Source organism: Tachypleus tridentatus, chromosome 9, assembly GCF_004210375.1.
Source record: "Tachypleus tridentatus isolate NWPU-2018 chromosome 9, ASM421037v1, whole genome shotgun sequence".
Classification (NCBI taxonomy): Eukaryota; Metazoa; Arthropoda; class Merostomata; order Xiphosura; family Limulidae; genus Tachypleus; species Tachypleus tridentatus.
In genome coordinates, this window is record NC_134833.1 from 138,516,656 (window position 1) to 138,534,532 (window position 17,877).

A 17,877-nucleotide genomic window follows, 5' to 3' on the forward strand; every position below is an offset into this window, starting at 1 on the left:
TAATAGTTGTACTTATTTTTAACTAATATAATTTATGTTTATTAATAGATATATTCGATATAGTTAACTGAAGAAACAATGAGTTCCACAAGTCTCAATTAAGTTTTTTCAGCGTTAAAACTGTTAAAGATTGATGAATACCTTATTGTTACCATTGTAATATTATCTACAATGTAGTAGTGATGGAAAATACTGAACAATAAAAAATACACACGTTAATATATTAGCCACGATTCCCAACTATAAAGTTCTATGTCACAGTATTTCGTTATCTTTTGTATTCTTGCAAACCAAGATAGTGTTGGGTCTTTCTTTTCCTTTTAGGGTTCAGTGGTGTTTAAGAAAAACTATAAACGTTTTTGCTTCTTGTGATTGTTTCGGTAATTCATATATCTTACACTAAATTCTTAAAATTCCCAAACACTACAAACCTTCCGTCGTAGCAAATTTACACAAAGTGGGTTTTGTAATTGTGCAAATAACCGTGCATCTTGAGACCTAGCTCCGCATCTTGAGACCTAGCTCCGAGAGATATGGGAAAGACCTGGCGGAGATACACCTACTAAATGTTCCTGAACAAATGACGCGCTGAAAATGAGAACGTGCGGTATGACGTCAGCGACATCTTAACTAATATAAAGCACCACTTAAGAAGACAGTAGGAGACCTGCTTTTTGAAATGTTAAGAACAGGTATTTGGTAAGATCGGTCATGAAGGAACACTGCTTGGCATTCTCAACCTACCTCCTGTGTTTTACCATAACTTCTTACCTGTCAGTACTGGTTACTGGTTCAACAGGTAGGTTCTTCAACTTCTAAACTCCACAAAACTAAACAGCGTCGAAAACTTAAACCTTTGTTTTCTCTGTTTATAAACGATATGTCTATGAAAATAAGACTGAAATTCTTACCGTAAAGTTTATCATAAATATATGTTTTACGCCGTGAAATTCATATTTGTGCCTGAGAATGCAAACCTCATGTTTAGTGATTCGTTTGATATAGACAGATAAAGCAATAATTATGTCTGACTAAATGCTTACATGAAAATTGATAATTCCGGTATTATTTTCCTGATAACCGATTTAACATCACACTATTCTCAATTTTTGTTACAATCATTCACAACTGTATACGTAGTAACAATATTTGGATGAATAAAGTTATTTTATAATTTTATTTACAACTGATTTTAAACTTAAGAAAAACCTTTCCCGTGTTGGTACTTATAGTAAAATCATCAACATAACCTGTACGAGTGCTAATTTCTACTTTCAAATTACTACGAGAAAGTATAGTCCTCATCACCAGAAGGACTGGCATGGCCTAGCGCGTTAAGGCGTGCGCTTCGTAATCTGAGGGTCGCGGGTTCGTGCCCGAGTCGCGCCAAACATGCTCGCCCTCACAGCCGTGTGGGCGTTATAATGTGACGGTCAATCCCACTATTTATTGGTAAAAGAGTAGCCCAAGAGTTGGCGGTGGGTGGTGATGACTAGCTGCCTTCCCTATAGTCTTACACTGTTAAATTAGGGACGGCTAGCACAGATAGCCCTCAAGTAGCTTTGTGCGAAATTCCAAAAACAAAAACAATCATCACCAGAAAAACATTACTTTTCACTTACGATATCGAGTTGTGTCTATATTACCACTTTGTACCGTTTATTATAATATAAAATACGCACACACAAACTTTATTGAAGTTTCGCTTCAATTTTTTTTTTTTAACATTTCAAAGTAGAATACAAAAAGCAATTGCTTTTACATTTATCCTACCATACGTAAAATACGTTTAAGAATTTATATTTAATGTATAATTGAACGTTATAACTTTTGAAGTTTAAATTGATAGGGCGTAAATAAAACATACTCTATATAGTATGAAACTAACGCATGGTCCTATAAAGAACATTTTGAGACCTTTTTATGGACTGAAACTTTTACAACCTAAACACCAGACGTGAAGCCTAATTATTGATAACTGCATTTACGAAGATACGGTTTTTAGCATTTTTCACTCCATTACTAGATCATTTGTTGAAATTCCAGAATGAATAATGTCTGCTTGTTACAGAGCACAAGGTTACATAATACACAATGGGTTATTTGTGCTCTACCAACTGCGAATATCTAAACCCAGTTTTTATTATTATAATTCCTCAAACTTACGGCTGAGCCACCGATAGGCAAGTGAATTAGTTTTAACTTCAAGGGCCTTGTCAGCCTAAGTGTGTATAAAACAAACTGTAGTTTATATAATAGTAACAAGTTGAAACACCCGTAAAGTGAAGGGGAATATTTAAACTTAATTTAAACAATATAAGTTTAACAACAATTCTACATTTGAAAGTAATAACTTGAACATAAACTTTATCTCAAAAGTTTAAAATTATAACAAAGTTTCTTCATGAACAACATTTGCAAGATTGAGATTCACTCAATAAGATAGGAATAATTAACCAACAGACGTTAGAGAATAGAAATAGGGTTAAGTTCAATTTTTGACCTCCTCAGGGAATTTCTCATAGTTCATAGAGTTTACATACAAATTTTAATTGAAATTGGCCCAGTAAAATTTAGTCATTATCTTCCTACTAAATTATATCAAGTTGATAGTTTCTTAATCTTTCAGGCTAAAATTTCTATTGCTGGCAATACATAACAAGCTATATAATAATTTAAACTGTATAAAGCTAAAATTTTTAAAACTTAATTGAAGTTTAGACCCAACATTGTGAGGCCTGGACGAATTAGGGTGCAAACAAAGATACATTTCGTCTTTATACATACAGATGTATTTTCATTTTTGGTATGTATGCCCAAGGATAAAAATATCAAAAGCTTTAAATCCTCAAAATACTTGTATACACATCCCTCCCCCGATGCATAATAATTTTGTTAAATTTGTACTATACTACAATTATCATTAAGTAAGTTTCCATCTTGGTCAGAATTAAATATTAGGGCATAATTTAATATCTATATTTTTAATACAAGTTTTTATGACACTGCTTAATACTCCCTCTACAACAATTTGTCAGTCGTAATAGAATTAATCTCTGAGTTCCCCCTTATTGATTCCTAGCAACATAAACATGATTTATGTGATTTTTCATAATAGTATGTAGCGTAACTATCCTTCATGAACCATCAGTTGTAGATAATATTATCACATGCTTTACACTGAAACAGTAGAGGCATAACCAGGAATTATTCAAAAGTTTTGGCTGTGAAATTATTATCGCAGGCCTATGTAAGTCGTAAGTCAGCAGCAGCCCAGCAAGGCTCGTGTCAGGTTTAAAAAAATACAATAGCAAATGAAATAAAATTATAACGCCAGATATGATAGTTTTTATAGCACCAGATTTAATTTCCGTGACCATCAAAATGTGAAATATACGTTTCTAATCGCCTTACATATAAAAAATCTTTATATTTGTACTCGTTTCTAGGGTATATTGATAAAACAAACTCGGTGAATCCTGGAGAGACAAATCACAGTTATTATTGCTAGAAAACCAGTTTATCAATGTTCTTAAGGGTTGTGCAATGTTAGTCTATTAGACCAGTCTTCACTAATCTCGTCTGTATTATTAGTTTAGGTTTAAAAGATCAATAAAAAGAGAAGAGATGCTTATAATGTAAGTAGCATTTTAGTTTGAGGAATCAACGAGGCTTAAGCATTAAAACAATCTATTATTGTTAGCATTAGTCCAATATAGCTGTTATCTGTTTACGTCAAAAGTACAGGTGCAATGAGTTTAAAGACAGAATCATGTTAGAAATAACGAGGAAAAAACAAGTGTTTTTATCAACGAAGGTAATACGAATTGAATTGAAAAAGTTAATTCTTTGGCTACTGCAATACAATATTTTTCAGATGTCTGAATTTTAAAAAATGTTCACGATATATATCATCAAGTATTACTAATTTCTTCGTCGATGTAGATTATATGTTGAAAAGTACCAGCATTGCTCCAAAACAAGGTAAATAGTTGAAATTTGGTCAATGTTGCGAAACATCGCAATAGGTATAGCATTTAATAAACATTCTGCTTTTTCCTGCTTCACTTTGGGTTTATCATATAATACACAACTTAACTTTGCCTATTGTTTCCAGAGAGTCTTGATTTTAAATGTATGTACAATATTAACGAGAACTATAAAAACAAAACCCGTGATAACAGATTGAATATCTGATTGTTTCAAATGCGGTAAATTAACCATATGAATTATTTTAAACTTATTTTACATGTATTGTTATTGTATTAATAATTACATCACAAGACAGCAGACATTTGTGTACAGTTTATTTTTCAATAAATTTATCAAAATATTCTTATTTCCTAATTTCTTGCAACCACGAACAAAAGCTTATCACGTTCTCCAGTTGTTGTCCACCTAGGTTCTGTCCATCTTGTTTTTGGTCAGTTGGATTTTGATGGTGACAACCAAGATGCTTCTTATTGGGGCCAATCCGACATTTATATAAGAAATATTGAACTGTCGCTAAGTGATTTCACCCTGATATTGATTGGATGAGCTAGTGTTGTCGCTGTTCTAGTCACTCAGAACATACAAATCAGATTAGTTCTGGAATTCTAAAATTGCGACTGGTCGTGAGTTGCAGAGTATTTCTAATACAATGTAATAAACATTTCAAAAATTTTCTTGTGTTTACAACAGGGTCATTCTGTTTATAGATTTTGTTTATTTCCATATTTCGTCAACTAGTGGTTTATTAGTAAAATAAAACGTGGTTACAACTTCTTAATCCAAATCCTCTGAATCTCCCATTATTGTGAGCTCTGTCTTGTTTACGCTGGTTTACCACACCTATAGTTGATATTTAGAAAACAAGACGTCTGGATTATTTTTTTTAATTTCAAATCATTCAATGCTTTTTGTCGGGAGTTAGTCAGTATATTACTAGCTGTGTACCCAGTGAGTTTCTCTTTATGGTTTTTAAACAAACAACAGTGACTTCTGATATAAATACATAATTACTGAAGTGGAAATCTTCTTTGCCATTGTGATAGTGTATAGATATTGTTACATTTACAAAATATGATTCACAGAGTAACAAGGTGATTAGGTTATAACGAAGACATGATAAAAAAATCAGAAGTTCACGCACACAAACATAAATAATTACTATGTCAAATTTATGGGCCAAAACAAGAGTTCATTCTTACAGATAAAAACAAACAAACAGAAATGATGGCTGCTTGTTTTGTTTTCTTTCTAACAGTATCAATGTACTTAGGTGTACAACTGGTTGAACAGAAATGGCAAAACGTCAGTAACGAGCAAGAAGTCCACTCCTAATGAACCTCTTTTACCTAAATGTTGACCGAACTCTTTTAACACCTTTTATTTGTTCTGTAGCAATAGATTTATATTTTGGTTATATATCTAAACCATAAAGTAAAGGTTCGGTGCATGTATGGATTCAAGCTCACAACGTCTCACATCTAAAACTATCATTTACCATCAGGTAAAGGAAGAAGGTATTTCCTAAAGGAACAGCAAAGCAAATAAATAAATGTATAAAGGTAATTAAAGTCAGATTCCTGGGATTAATAAATAAAACTTTTCTTCTTAAGCTGTAAGTCCAGCAGAATACACTAAAGACGCTCACACTTATTGAAGCATGGCAATATGTAAGATATTGTTTAGTCATTAAATCATACAATTAACAATTCGAATTTCATATATCAAATTTCGTTAATATGGTACATCATCAACCCTCCTTCCTTCACCTACCCATATTGGAAAGTCTTACATAACGTATTGTATTATATTCTAAGATATAGAATATTCTATGCATTGTCCTCATACATGAATAATAGGAATCATCAGACAGTTTAAAAAAATAAAATTTCATTTTATAACTTATTTTCGTTCTGTTTTTACCTTTTAGTCGAAATTCAATTTTTATTAACAATTTCAAGTCCTATATTATTCTTTAATTTTCGAATTTCTCTTGTTTCTGAAAAATGTAGCTTCTTTTATTTTAGAGGAAAAGACCACGATAGCTAGAAAATTATTCCTTGCTTAGGAGTAGCTTTGTTTCCCGATAAGCAAAGAAATATATCTGTTCACATGGAAACTTTAAGGAGTTATCATTCTATAACAACAAACAACTTTCCTTCAACAAAACTGTAGCGGTTTCTCGTGCCTTAAAACTACTTACTGGAAATCTTTAGATAAGGAAATATGATAAACTAATATGTTACTTCTCTTGCTCATGAACTCTTACTGTTTCTAATAAATTGAACTCAAAATCTCTATTGAAAAAAAAACATATATTTTAGCTCAACACCTCTCTTAATAGAATAACAAATACATTTTTAGTCGCGGCATAGCGGCTCATAGAACGGTTCTGAGTTTCTTTTTTGTTTTTTAGCTTCTTTTAAATACAAACGTTAAACTCATATCTTCTATCTCTTGACAGATTTGAGATCTAATCACAGTTTTGGACTTAGGAGTTGAAACTCTTTCAATTGATGTATCTGATCACACCAAAGGTCATATAGATTAATTTACGCTAATCCTGCCTAAAAAAATGTTACTTTTAAGATAGGCTGTTGGGTAGGCTGATGAGTGTTACAATAGAATCGGGTATATGCGTGCTCCACATTTGGTATTGCTGGCGCACAAACGATATTGCCAATAAAGGGAACAAAATTCACAGATTAATTTACTCCTATTCTGCCTAAAATGTACTTTAGGTGCTGTAGCTTTTGTTTAATTTAACATCTCTATTGGTAGACAGATAAATAATGCATATTAAGTCAGGATCTTTCTAAACTGCGCGTTATTCGTGGGCTACTGTTTACCTTCTCAGACCGTGAATCCTAAGGTCTGTGATTTGCGTCTCGTTACTTCAAAATCGTGTTCCTTACTTTGTGGTTGTGAGTGGGTTATAAGGAATGTCATATCATTACTTTATTAGATGACTGATATCTAGTATATTATTTAAAATTAGGGATGGTTAGTAATAACAGCTCTCGTATAGATTTGCGCGAATAATCAGAAAACAAACAAATCTTGAAGGCCATGAATACCTGAAACACTATGTAGAATATACAAACACTATGTAGAATATACAAACACTATGTAGAATATACAAACACTATGTAGAAGTTACAAACACTATGTAGAAGTTACAAACACTATGTAGAATATACAAATACTATGTAGAATTTACAAACACTATGTAGAATATACAAACACTATGTAGAATATACAAACACTATGTAGAATATACAAACACTATGTAGAAGTTACAAACACTATGTAGAAGTTACAAACACTATGTAGAATATACAAACACTATGTAGAAGTTACAAACACTATGTAGAATTTACAAACACTATGTAGAATACACAAACACTACGTAGAATATACAAACACTATGTAGAATATACAAACACTACGTAGAATATACAAACACTATGTAGAATATACGCTTCATTTAAGACCCTCTCTTCGTGAAAGGTAAGTTTAACTTATTATTTCTCTTGATATAACAACAAATGTTTTAGCTCATGTTTCTGTTTATAATACAAAATGCGCTTAAATGAACACTTCTCTTAACAGATTAGATAAGTTAAATCCATTTATCTGTAGACAGAAGGATAAGTAATTTTACCTCACAATCTCTATCGATAGTGGAACAGATAAATTTCATCCATTATCCATATTGACAGTAGAATAGATAAATTTAACTCATCACTTCTATTGATAGAAACCTATGAGTGTTAAATTACATTTCTTCAAAGAAGAACATATACCTTAACTTACTGATTAATTTACATAATACATATTCTTTTACTAAATGCCAGGCAAAGCCAGGAGGTTAAGGCACTCGACCCATAAACTGAGGGTCGCGGGTTCGAATCCCCGTCACACCAAACATGCTCGCCCTTTCAGCCGTGAGGGCGCTATAATGTTACGGTCAATTCTACTATTCGTTGGTAAAAGAGTAGCCCAAGAGTTGGCGGTGAGTGGTGATGATTAGCCGCTTTCCCTCTAGTCTTACACTGCTAAATTAGGGATGGATAGCGTAGATAGCCTTCGAGTAGCTCTGCACGAAATTCAAAACAAAACATCTTTTACTAAAGTAAAATTAAACTCATATGAAATAAGTCTTTATCTTCGTAACTTCCTGCAAATAATGACTATTTCCTTTAAAATATTTTATTTGTTAATCTATACAAACGTAAGTTTAATATTTTATAAAACTAAATATTAACACCATATTTATCATCATTATCTTCATAAACAGAAGCTAACACTTTAGCAATGCCACTTACTGCGACAGTCTGGCTAATATCCAGAGGCAGTCACCTTTATTAGCCAATCAAGGGCTTGTTTGCAACAAGTAACTTTGTAGAATATAAACTTTCAAGGCAAAAATCAGAGTTCCTATAATCCAGAGTTATAACGAGATTGTGAGCACTTTTCTAAATCTCCTTAATAAGAAGAGAATAACGAGATATTCGTTAACTCACTGAAGCTTTATTGGATTCAAAGGCTTCACGTTGTATTGTTTTGACAGAAAGATTTCTTACTCAGACCACTACTTAAAGATAAAAAGATTTTCCCACTTCTCATTCGAAGTTGTGACACATGACAAAACCTATCCTGGTTTATCATTAGAACAGCCATTATAATATTAAAACCGTCACACAGTAATAAGTTAAAAATATGACTCTTCACTGTGAGACAAGACTTATGTAGCAGGAGGAAGATGGAGATGATGAAGATACAGATAAATATTCACATTTAAAATTAGTGTACATCAGAAACTACTTGTATGATACTTTGGTTGGTTTGTTTTCGAATTTGGAGTAAAGCTACACGAGGGCTATCTGCGCTAGCCGTCCCTAATTTAGCAGTGTAAGACTAGAGGAAAGGTTGCTAGTCATCACCATCCACCACTAACGCTTGGGCTACTCTTTTACTAATGAATAGTGGGATTGATCGTATCATTATAACGCGACCCCGGGATTTAAACTCGTGACCCACGGATTGCGAATTGAGCGCCCTAACCACCTAACTATGCCGGGCCTGTGCGTTAGAAACAAAACTTTATGGGAGATACTCTCGAAAACATAGGTTTTATTCAGGAAAGTTTAAAGGATGTTCAGATCCTTTCCATCATTCTCAAGAAGAACACCAAGTCTGTCTCTGTATAAAACTATTTCAAGCATTATTGACCCTCGCAGTTTCCTCAATTCGACACTCGTTTTTACACAAACCAACAGTCTCTTACTGTTGAAAGAGAGAAATATATTATAAACGAATACAATGCCAATTTTAAAAAAAGGGATTCCGTTTTACGTTATGTTATGCCTTCAAACATTCAGCTAAAGCTTTCCTTATGATTTCATTACGACTGGTAATTTTTTATATTTAGTCAGTTTAACTATAGGATTATAATAAGCAGGTTAATATGTTAAATCGTCTCAGGCTCAGTATCACTAGTTATTATGTATACAAGTCTTCTACTTTCTCGTTTTTTAAAAGGTAGAAAACCTTCTTCTAACACGCACAAATACGAGTTGTTTATTTTTGTAACATATCATTCAGTTGGTTTAAGTAAAAATAAACTTGATTTCGTAGATTAATTATGTGGATATTTGTTTGTGTTCATAGCATACAGAGCTGTATGTTTAAAAAAATGTAAAAATCTATAGGTAAATCCTTGGATACCAGGATAAAAACAAAACAAACCAAATACACTGAGTGATAATATAAAGGAAGAACTGATATAATTTCTCAGATTTTAGCTTCTTATTCAACATGGAATTTCTATTGTATCGAATTCTGAGACAATTAGTTTAATGTGTTAGTTTTTACTTGATAATAATTGCATTGTGCAGTTTGTGATTTACCAAGAACGTCAGTTCTCAAGGTTACAATGGAAGGAACAAGTCGAATTTCATCTTCAGCTTTCTTCCCTCAGAAATAACAAAAAAATTAGACACAAAAGAGAATTGTTAAATCTTTAGTTCCGACGTACAACTTCCTCTTCATCATATATTTACTTGAGATAATTGAGCAGTAGGTCTTGTGAAGCAGAATGAAACTTTAACGTTGTGATTTAATCTGCTTTAGATGTTGACTAGTTCAGAAAAATTCGCAAAATAAGGACAGAATTGTTTCTGTTTCTCTCGAGCATTCATTATGTATCGTACTGATTGTAGTTTCTCTTAGTGTTTACCAACTCGCTCACACCGGTCAGAAATTTGTCTAACGAAAGTTATGTGAAATCATGTCTTTTCGTTATCTGGAAAACAATAGATTTCATCTAGATCTCTCCTTTGTTCTTCGAAGAACGTTTGGTATGTATTTACACTTCCTTTGTTTCACAGTTTCATGTTGTAATGCGCTTGAAAATATAAATATTATAATTGTAAGAAAGAAACGTAAGAGCCTACAAGAACGATACGAGCAAGAATAACAATGATTGACACTTTTCCTTAGTATATACACTATATCAGAGACTTGGGTAAGACTTACTTTGACTATTTATACACACACGTGAATAATTGGTAATTATAAAGAAACAGTCAATATTCTCTTATTAACTTACTGTAATTTAATTTTTATTGCTTGCAGTTGCAGGGGATAAGATGGTATGGAATTCTAACCATGAAGAAGATGAACCTTACATCAGAAATACACGATTCCTGTTTCCACGAGACAGACCCTCCGTTGGGTGGAATTTTGCCGTTAAAGATGATGGAAAGGGTACGTTCATCTGGAAGTCCAGTGACCTGCCTCTCGACTGTAGCATTTATAAATGTGATGTTCAAAGTCTCCGCCGCCCCATGATAAAGCCATCTCGCCATCAATCAGAGATTTTCTCTACCTTACAAGAAACTTCAAAGAAACAGAGACCAACATTTGATCCAGGTTGGCATTTAATGGGGCTTGGTAAACGTGCGTACATGAATCAACCATTTTACGATGACTACAATGAGCCACTTATGCTGGACAGTATTGACAGAAGTAATAAAGGTATTCAGACATCACGGCATCCAGAGCTTATTTTAATTGGATATGATAGAGGGGTCAAAGGTGAAAACAGTGGTCAATTGTTACATGTTAACGAGCCATCGTTATCCTCGTTGAGTAAGTTCTTTGACAGGCTCGTGTCTTCTACTGACTCAGAAGATTGGGCGGGCAATTGGAACGCCATCGATTACCCATCTCTGAACACTGATAAGATAACAATATCTAAACCTCAGCCCACTGTTTATGGAAGTTATTACCCGGATGAATTCTACTTGAAGACTTTAGGATCTCGAATATTGGATCAAAGGAGAAATGCCAACAAGAGAAGTAAAACGAATGAGAAAAACCTAAAAATTAAAGAACCTCATAAGATGTTTTTGGCTGTCTTGACAATGAACAATCTGAGAAGATTTTTTGATGAGCTAACAAGAGACCTTAAAGCTAAGGATGACGTAGACGAAAATTTAATTGATTCTGTTCCAGAACCCCTGAACATTCGACCCGTTTTCGTGGTGAAGACTCGCGATAAAGGGCGTACTCATACAAAAAACAAGAAACCATGGATCTTATGGCAAGAGAAATCCAAGCCCAGCTTTGATCCCGGGTGGAATTGGCCTGGATTGGGTAGAAAGTAGCTGTGGCAGTTGTTAATTATACCAGTAATGTTGTGTACGCTGTGTTGAGACGTGTCCGCTTTATTTGTGTTTTCTTCTTCTTACTAGCTTAAAAATACTTTGAAATACTCAGTGGAATATTCAGCTAGTGTTTCAATCAAATCCTCTTAGATATTCAGTAGTTGTATGTAGAAGTAAACAGTAGAAATTATAATCACAACAAATACCACATAGACAGTGAGAAGTAACTTTTCTGTTTTTATCTATACATAATGATTACACTTTATAACCTAACATTGTATCAAACTATATATTTTTTTATTTACTTGCACTTACAAAAGAACAAATAAGCGAGTATTACTTCCGAGTTAGGATACGATTTTTATTTAGGTAGAGACACGAATTACATTGAAAATTTTCCTCCATTAAAATGTTCATTATTTGGTTTGGACATTTAGAAAATATATTTTATAGTCATGGATGACCCTGATCAATTAATTACAAACAAAAATACATTGGAAATAAAATTACACGTAATGGACAACAGATATTTCATTGGTTGTTATCTTTGTGTATAAATGATACAACCATTAGTAATTACTGCATATTCTTAAATTTTACATTCATTGAAAAGCAACAACATGGCAATGACTTAAATGGAAACAAAATAATTAATTTAAGAAATACGTTGTTTAGTTGAAGGTTTAGGCTTAAAAAAAATTCGTGTTTGTTCAGTTAAGCCAGTAGTTCCCAACCTGTGTTACTTCAGAGATTTCGACGAGATATACTTGAGGCAACAAAAGTGTTTCAAAAACATTAAAAAGGAAATACATTCCCCTCCACAAAACTGAAGAGCAGTCTTGGTGTGTGTCACAAACCAGTACTTGACGTTCACTTGTTGACTCATCCGAAGCAACTTTTGATTAATTTAAGCTACTCTTTAGAGACTAACTAAGGGTATTTGGAACAAAAGGTTGGAACTTTCTGAAGTATTTAGTTATTCATAGAATATTTATTATAACGTCCATTTCAATTTATCGTAAACTATAAATGCAACTGGAAATATTACTCCAATGTATTATTAAGTTATTCAAGATTATTACCACTCCTAAAATCAGTAATTTATTTCTGTGGCACAGTTTGCTTGGAATTTATTAACACACGCTACAAGAAATAAACACACACACAAAATCCAACTGTTTACAGATTTACAACTGTGGACAGAGTACAAATAGACCATCGTTTAGTTTTTCGCTAAAATATAACAAGCCACTGTCAATAATGTAAAGTTCTAGCTCAAACCTGTACTATAGCGCTATCTATCGTTTAAACAAAGTATCAGCTATTCAAAAGCTGTAAAGACTTACGTGTTAAGTTTTGTTCTTGATAGGTTATTTAAAACGTTGTTGTAATTACTTTTCCAGAAAGGAAAAACGTATGGAAGCATACATTGTGAACATTCCAATCAAACACAAGCTTGTTAAATGATGAAGTTCCCAGTGTAATAAGCAGAAAATGTGAAAGAGCTATTATTATAAAGTTTTAAAACTAGTTAAAAGTTGTTTATAATTTTTATCTTCGCTTGATGCGTTACATTCATAAAGATAAAATACAAAGGTTTATGAATTGGTGCTATTATTACTTTAGTTACTAATTAGTAGCTTCTCAAATGAAATTCTGGCACGAGAAATATGATATAATAAGTAACAATAAAAATAATATAAAAAGTAAGCCCGCGTTGGCTCAGTAGTAAATATCACAGCTTATAATAAAAAGTTTGGTTTTAGACACCTCCTGTGAGCAGAGCACACATAGTTCATTGTGTAACTTTGTGCTCAATAAAAAAATCACCTCTTTAACTTGAAGACAAGCTATTGAAAGGTAGTAAAATAATTAACAAGATATATTTTAAAATATATTATGTGGTCGTTTAGTTTTACAATGTTTCATTTATATTATTATTTTTTTGGCGAAGTTGAACTGTGAAAACATCCGATAAAAACAGTTGGTATCTTAATTAATTAACACGTTTCATAGAAATATGAAAAATATGTCGTTTTTCGTTGTTAAGGAAAGTGGATGAAATGTGGCATTTAAATAGTTCTTCTATATGCAGTGAGCTTATCAACTTATAATACGCTAATATATATATTTATATTTATGCATATATGAATATATTCTGTTTTTGTGAATTTCCATAAATTGCATGGGAATAATGTTACGTTTATAAACAAAAATAAGCAAGTTATATTATTGTACAAATTGAAATGTTAATTGTGCTTAAATACAGAAGCGTTCTGAAATACTTGTGTATTATATTCATTTAGTTTGACGCAATAAAGATTAGCAAAACTATCGGATTGGTCCTATCACTCTCGAGAAATGTCCACATCTTTTTCTTTATGTTTGACACACAGTTGAGAAAGTTAAAAGGGTCGCAAGATAAAAAAAAAAGTGAAAGGTTATGGTCATTTCGGTTCTATGTCCAATTTCAAATTGATTGTCCACCTAATAAATAAATAAAATTATAATTGTTATATTCCATAAAATTCAATGAATTAAGCTAAATTTGACAAATGAGCACATCGGATGTCCAATCATATTTCGTTACATAACTACAGTTGCAATACTGAATACCTCGAATAAAAATATAAAAACTTAACATTTGTGACCCCTGGTGACGTTCAGAAAAAACGTAATAAAGGGTTTTGACTGAGTACATGATTTAATGTTTTATTGTTTTCAAAGATGAAGTTAACATGTAATATATAATTTTTTATCATAATTAAGTTAAAAGGCATGTGGTCTGCATAGAACATGACCAAATTCATCTCCCACACTAGAAACAATATAAAATAGTCACAATTAAGTTCTGCTTGTAAGAAAATACAGAGCTTGAATAATGAGAGTGGATATACCTGAAAACTGTAGTTGTCAGTTTATTATTATTTTATTTATTTACCTAATGTAAGTTTAATACATTTTACATCACTATAAAATACTTATTTGAAATGGAACTCCAGTGCTTATTTAATTGAACTCTAGATGACAGCACAACACGTCTTAAAAAGCATTGGTCCCACAGATAAAAAGAAAAGAAAATTAACAAAACTTTTATTTTTATAGAATATGAAATAAACAGTGAATAACTAAGTGTAAATTAAGTTTAATAATACACCTAGCTAAATCACATATTGCTGTTGAACGTTTGTGAAAAAAAATTAAAACATGTAAACTGGTTCATCAGGTTTGATTTGCTTTGATCATAGCAAGAAACGGAATCCTGAGAAACCTATTTAAAGAGAACCAACTATTTTAAAGGCTGACAAATTTGCTAATTTTTGACAAAGTATTTTATCGACTGAGAAACATAATAATTGTTGAAAATATTTTAATAACAGGCTAATAAACTTAATAATTGCTAACAGCTTCGTACCTGAGGTGAAATATGGTAAGGATGATTATTAGCTTTGAGGACATTTTTAGGGTAAAGCCTTTTTTATACTTAAAAAGTAAAATAGAAATAAAATACTTTACAATTCACAAAGAAATTATACGTTGTGTTATATCTTTCAAATTCAACAACTGTTCTTTTCTCAGTGAAATGACTGTGCACTGGAACAGCCAATCAAATTTTTTCCCGTTTTTAAATAAGTCACGATAAATCACCTCTCTCTCTTCATAGGCCAGAAGATGTGTAATGAAACATGAAAATGTTTAATCCAAGGTTTCACAATTTACGTGTTATTGATTCAAAAACACGCTTGGATTTTGCAGCTATGGGTGTGTTATAAAAGCGACAGCCAGTTCCCAATACTTAGTTGAGCAAGAGTAGCCCAGACTTTGAGAGTTTATATTTTTATTCTGTTCCCACAATAGTTTTCAAAACAACCCCAGTTTAGATACAGAATGGAATGCACTATATCAAACAAGTAAAGACGTTTTTGGTAAGAAAAATGTTCTGACCTAGATGCAACAATCTAAGATATAATTGAATCTGTCACATGCGTATATCGTTTCTGAAATAGATAGTTTTATCTCTTTTTGCTTTTAACTGGATATTTGATATGGATCCTACAATATTACAAACTTATCAGATTTCAGTCAAATTGATTTCAGAAAAGTAATGACTTCTGTTTGTTGTTTGTAAGTATCCACTTTCGTAGTTTGGCAATACAAATAATCGATGTTCCTGTCTCGCTATACCCTGAGTACTCTTATAATGGAAAGCTAATGTTTAGTTTTAGTTTTCGAAACATAATTAGGGCACTATTCTGCCTAGTTTATAATTTAAGAAAATGCACTCAGTGGTACAGCGGCTTGTCTGCGGACTCACCGCTAGAAACCTGGTTTTGATACCCCTGGTGGACAGAGCACAGATAGTCCATTGTGTAGCCTTGTGCTTAATTCCAAGCACACAAAGAATCATGTAAAATATTTGAAAAACGACAATTTAAAAATTCGAGCACACCATTTGTTGGAAGCTACAACTTCACAATAAATAATAACACTCTCACAAATGTTCAATCAATATTAACAACTCCAATCATTTTCTATTTTTCTGTGAAAGTCAGGTTCCTTTGCCTTTGCGAGTTTTTTATATTTTCGTTTTTCTGATGCTTCATTAAAAGTGTTCACAAATATTTTTTGCTCCTCAGCCTTGGTTGGGAAAACTGAACAACGAAGATATTGTTTCATTCCATATGACGCAGCAGGTCGTGGCCCAAACTCATTAAGGACGGCCATATTTATATCAACAATATAGGTTGTAAGAGGTAGTTTCCTTTGACAAGCTGGAGCAGTCAGACGTTTTAAACTGATTGCATAAGTTCACGATTCTCTCAAAATCGACAGAATGAGGAGTGCACAGTGACCAAAGTTTCAGAGCTGTCTGGATTTGTTTACAAGATACCGAATAGTTTGTAGCAATGAAAGTGATTATGAACCAATGATCTTGACAGGATCACCCCAATTTGAAATCAATACTGCAAAGTAAAATAGGTCCTGATGCTACCTTCCCTGAATGTTTCCTAGATACACATTTTTGGTACTTGTTTAACTTTATCGCACAAGTTGGGTGGGTTCCCAGAAAACGAACAAATTCCGTATCATGAAATCAAAACCAAAAAGTAGCTGATTTTTAACCTTTCTTCTTTCGTTATTATCATGAAATTTATTGAAGAGGTTAAGTAAAATAAAAACACAATTTCAGAGATCCTGAAACTACATTAAAAGTTGTTTATATTGATGTATTGCAGATATGCACGTGAACGTTTAACTCTGCCGAACGTGAAAAATAAACTAAGGAGAAACACACAATTTACACGTAGTTACAAATGTTTCTGTTACTTTTATTTGTGAAACATCTTTATCCTATATGAATATCTCCACATAAAACATTATAGAAACGTGTAAGATTCTGATTTCAACATTCGTCTTGCAATCCGAGGGTCGCGGGTTCGAATACCCGTCATACCAAACATGCTCGCCCTTTCAGCTGTAAGGGCGTTATAATGTGATCATCAATTCCACTATTCGTTGGTAACAGAGTAGCCCAACAGTTGGCGGTGAGTGGTGATGACTAGCTGCGTTTCTTATAGTCTAATACTGCTAAATTAGGGATAGCCCTCTTGTAGTTTTGAGCAAAATTCAAAAACAAGGAAACAAATAAAAAATTGATTTCAAATATATAAGATTTCGTTCTAACAGAAAATAAATAAATTCGTTAGCGGTAGTCACCATCCGAAATGTACCAGTCAATTCAAATACTGGTCATTAGGCTGAATTATTTGTGTTTGAAACAACATGGTTTAGAGAAAGTTAGTAGATATATACTTCAATGGAACTTTTACTGTATTATAGCATATTGTTTTTTTCTGTTGTCTTTTTGTTGGAATGTAGAATGCAAATTATTTCACAAAGAATTATCACTGAAAATACGCCATAAAAACCCTTAATGGAACGAACGCTTTATGGACTGTAATTTTTTGTCGTTTTTAGAGAACTCAAAAATTTAAATTCCTACACTTACGGAACATATTATTATTTTGTTTGTTAAAACGAAGAAATTTATTGTTGTTGTTGTTTTTTAACATTGCTTCATTGTAAATTTTTGTAACATTATATATTTATTACCATTGTTTTAATGTCGTTTAAAATCACGATTCTTCCATTCTCCAGGAATGAGACCGAGAATATTTGTTTTTTGTACAAAAGCTAGTTTTAACACAAAACT

At 32.4% G+C, this 17,877-nt stretch overlaps 1 protein-coding gene across 1 annotated transcript; it reads left to right on the forward strand.

Annotated features, from left to right (window-relative positions):
• Window positions 1-663: 663 nt before the first annotated feature.
• LOC143226493 (uncharacterized) lies at window positions 664-13,939 on the forward strand. Its single transcript, XM_076457518.1, has 2 exons — window positions 664-799; window positions 10,630-13,939. Exons 1-2 carry the CDS (start codon window positions 712-714, stop codon window positions 11,661-11,663), a joined length of 1,122 nt encoding a protein of 373 aa, XP_076313633.1. The 5' UTR covers window positions 664-711; the 3' UTR covers window positions 11,664-13,939.
• The last annotated feature ends 3,938 nt before the right edge of the window (window positions 13,940-17,877 follow it).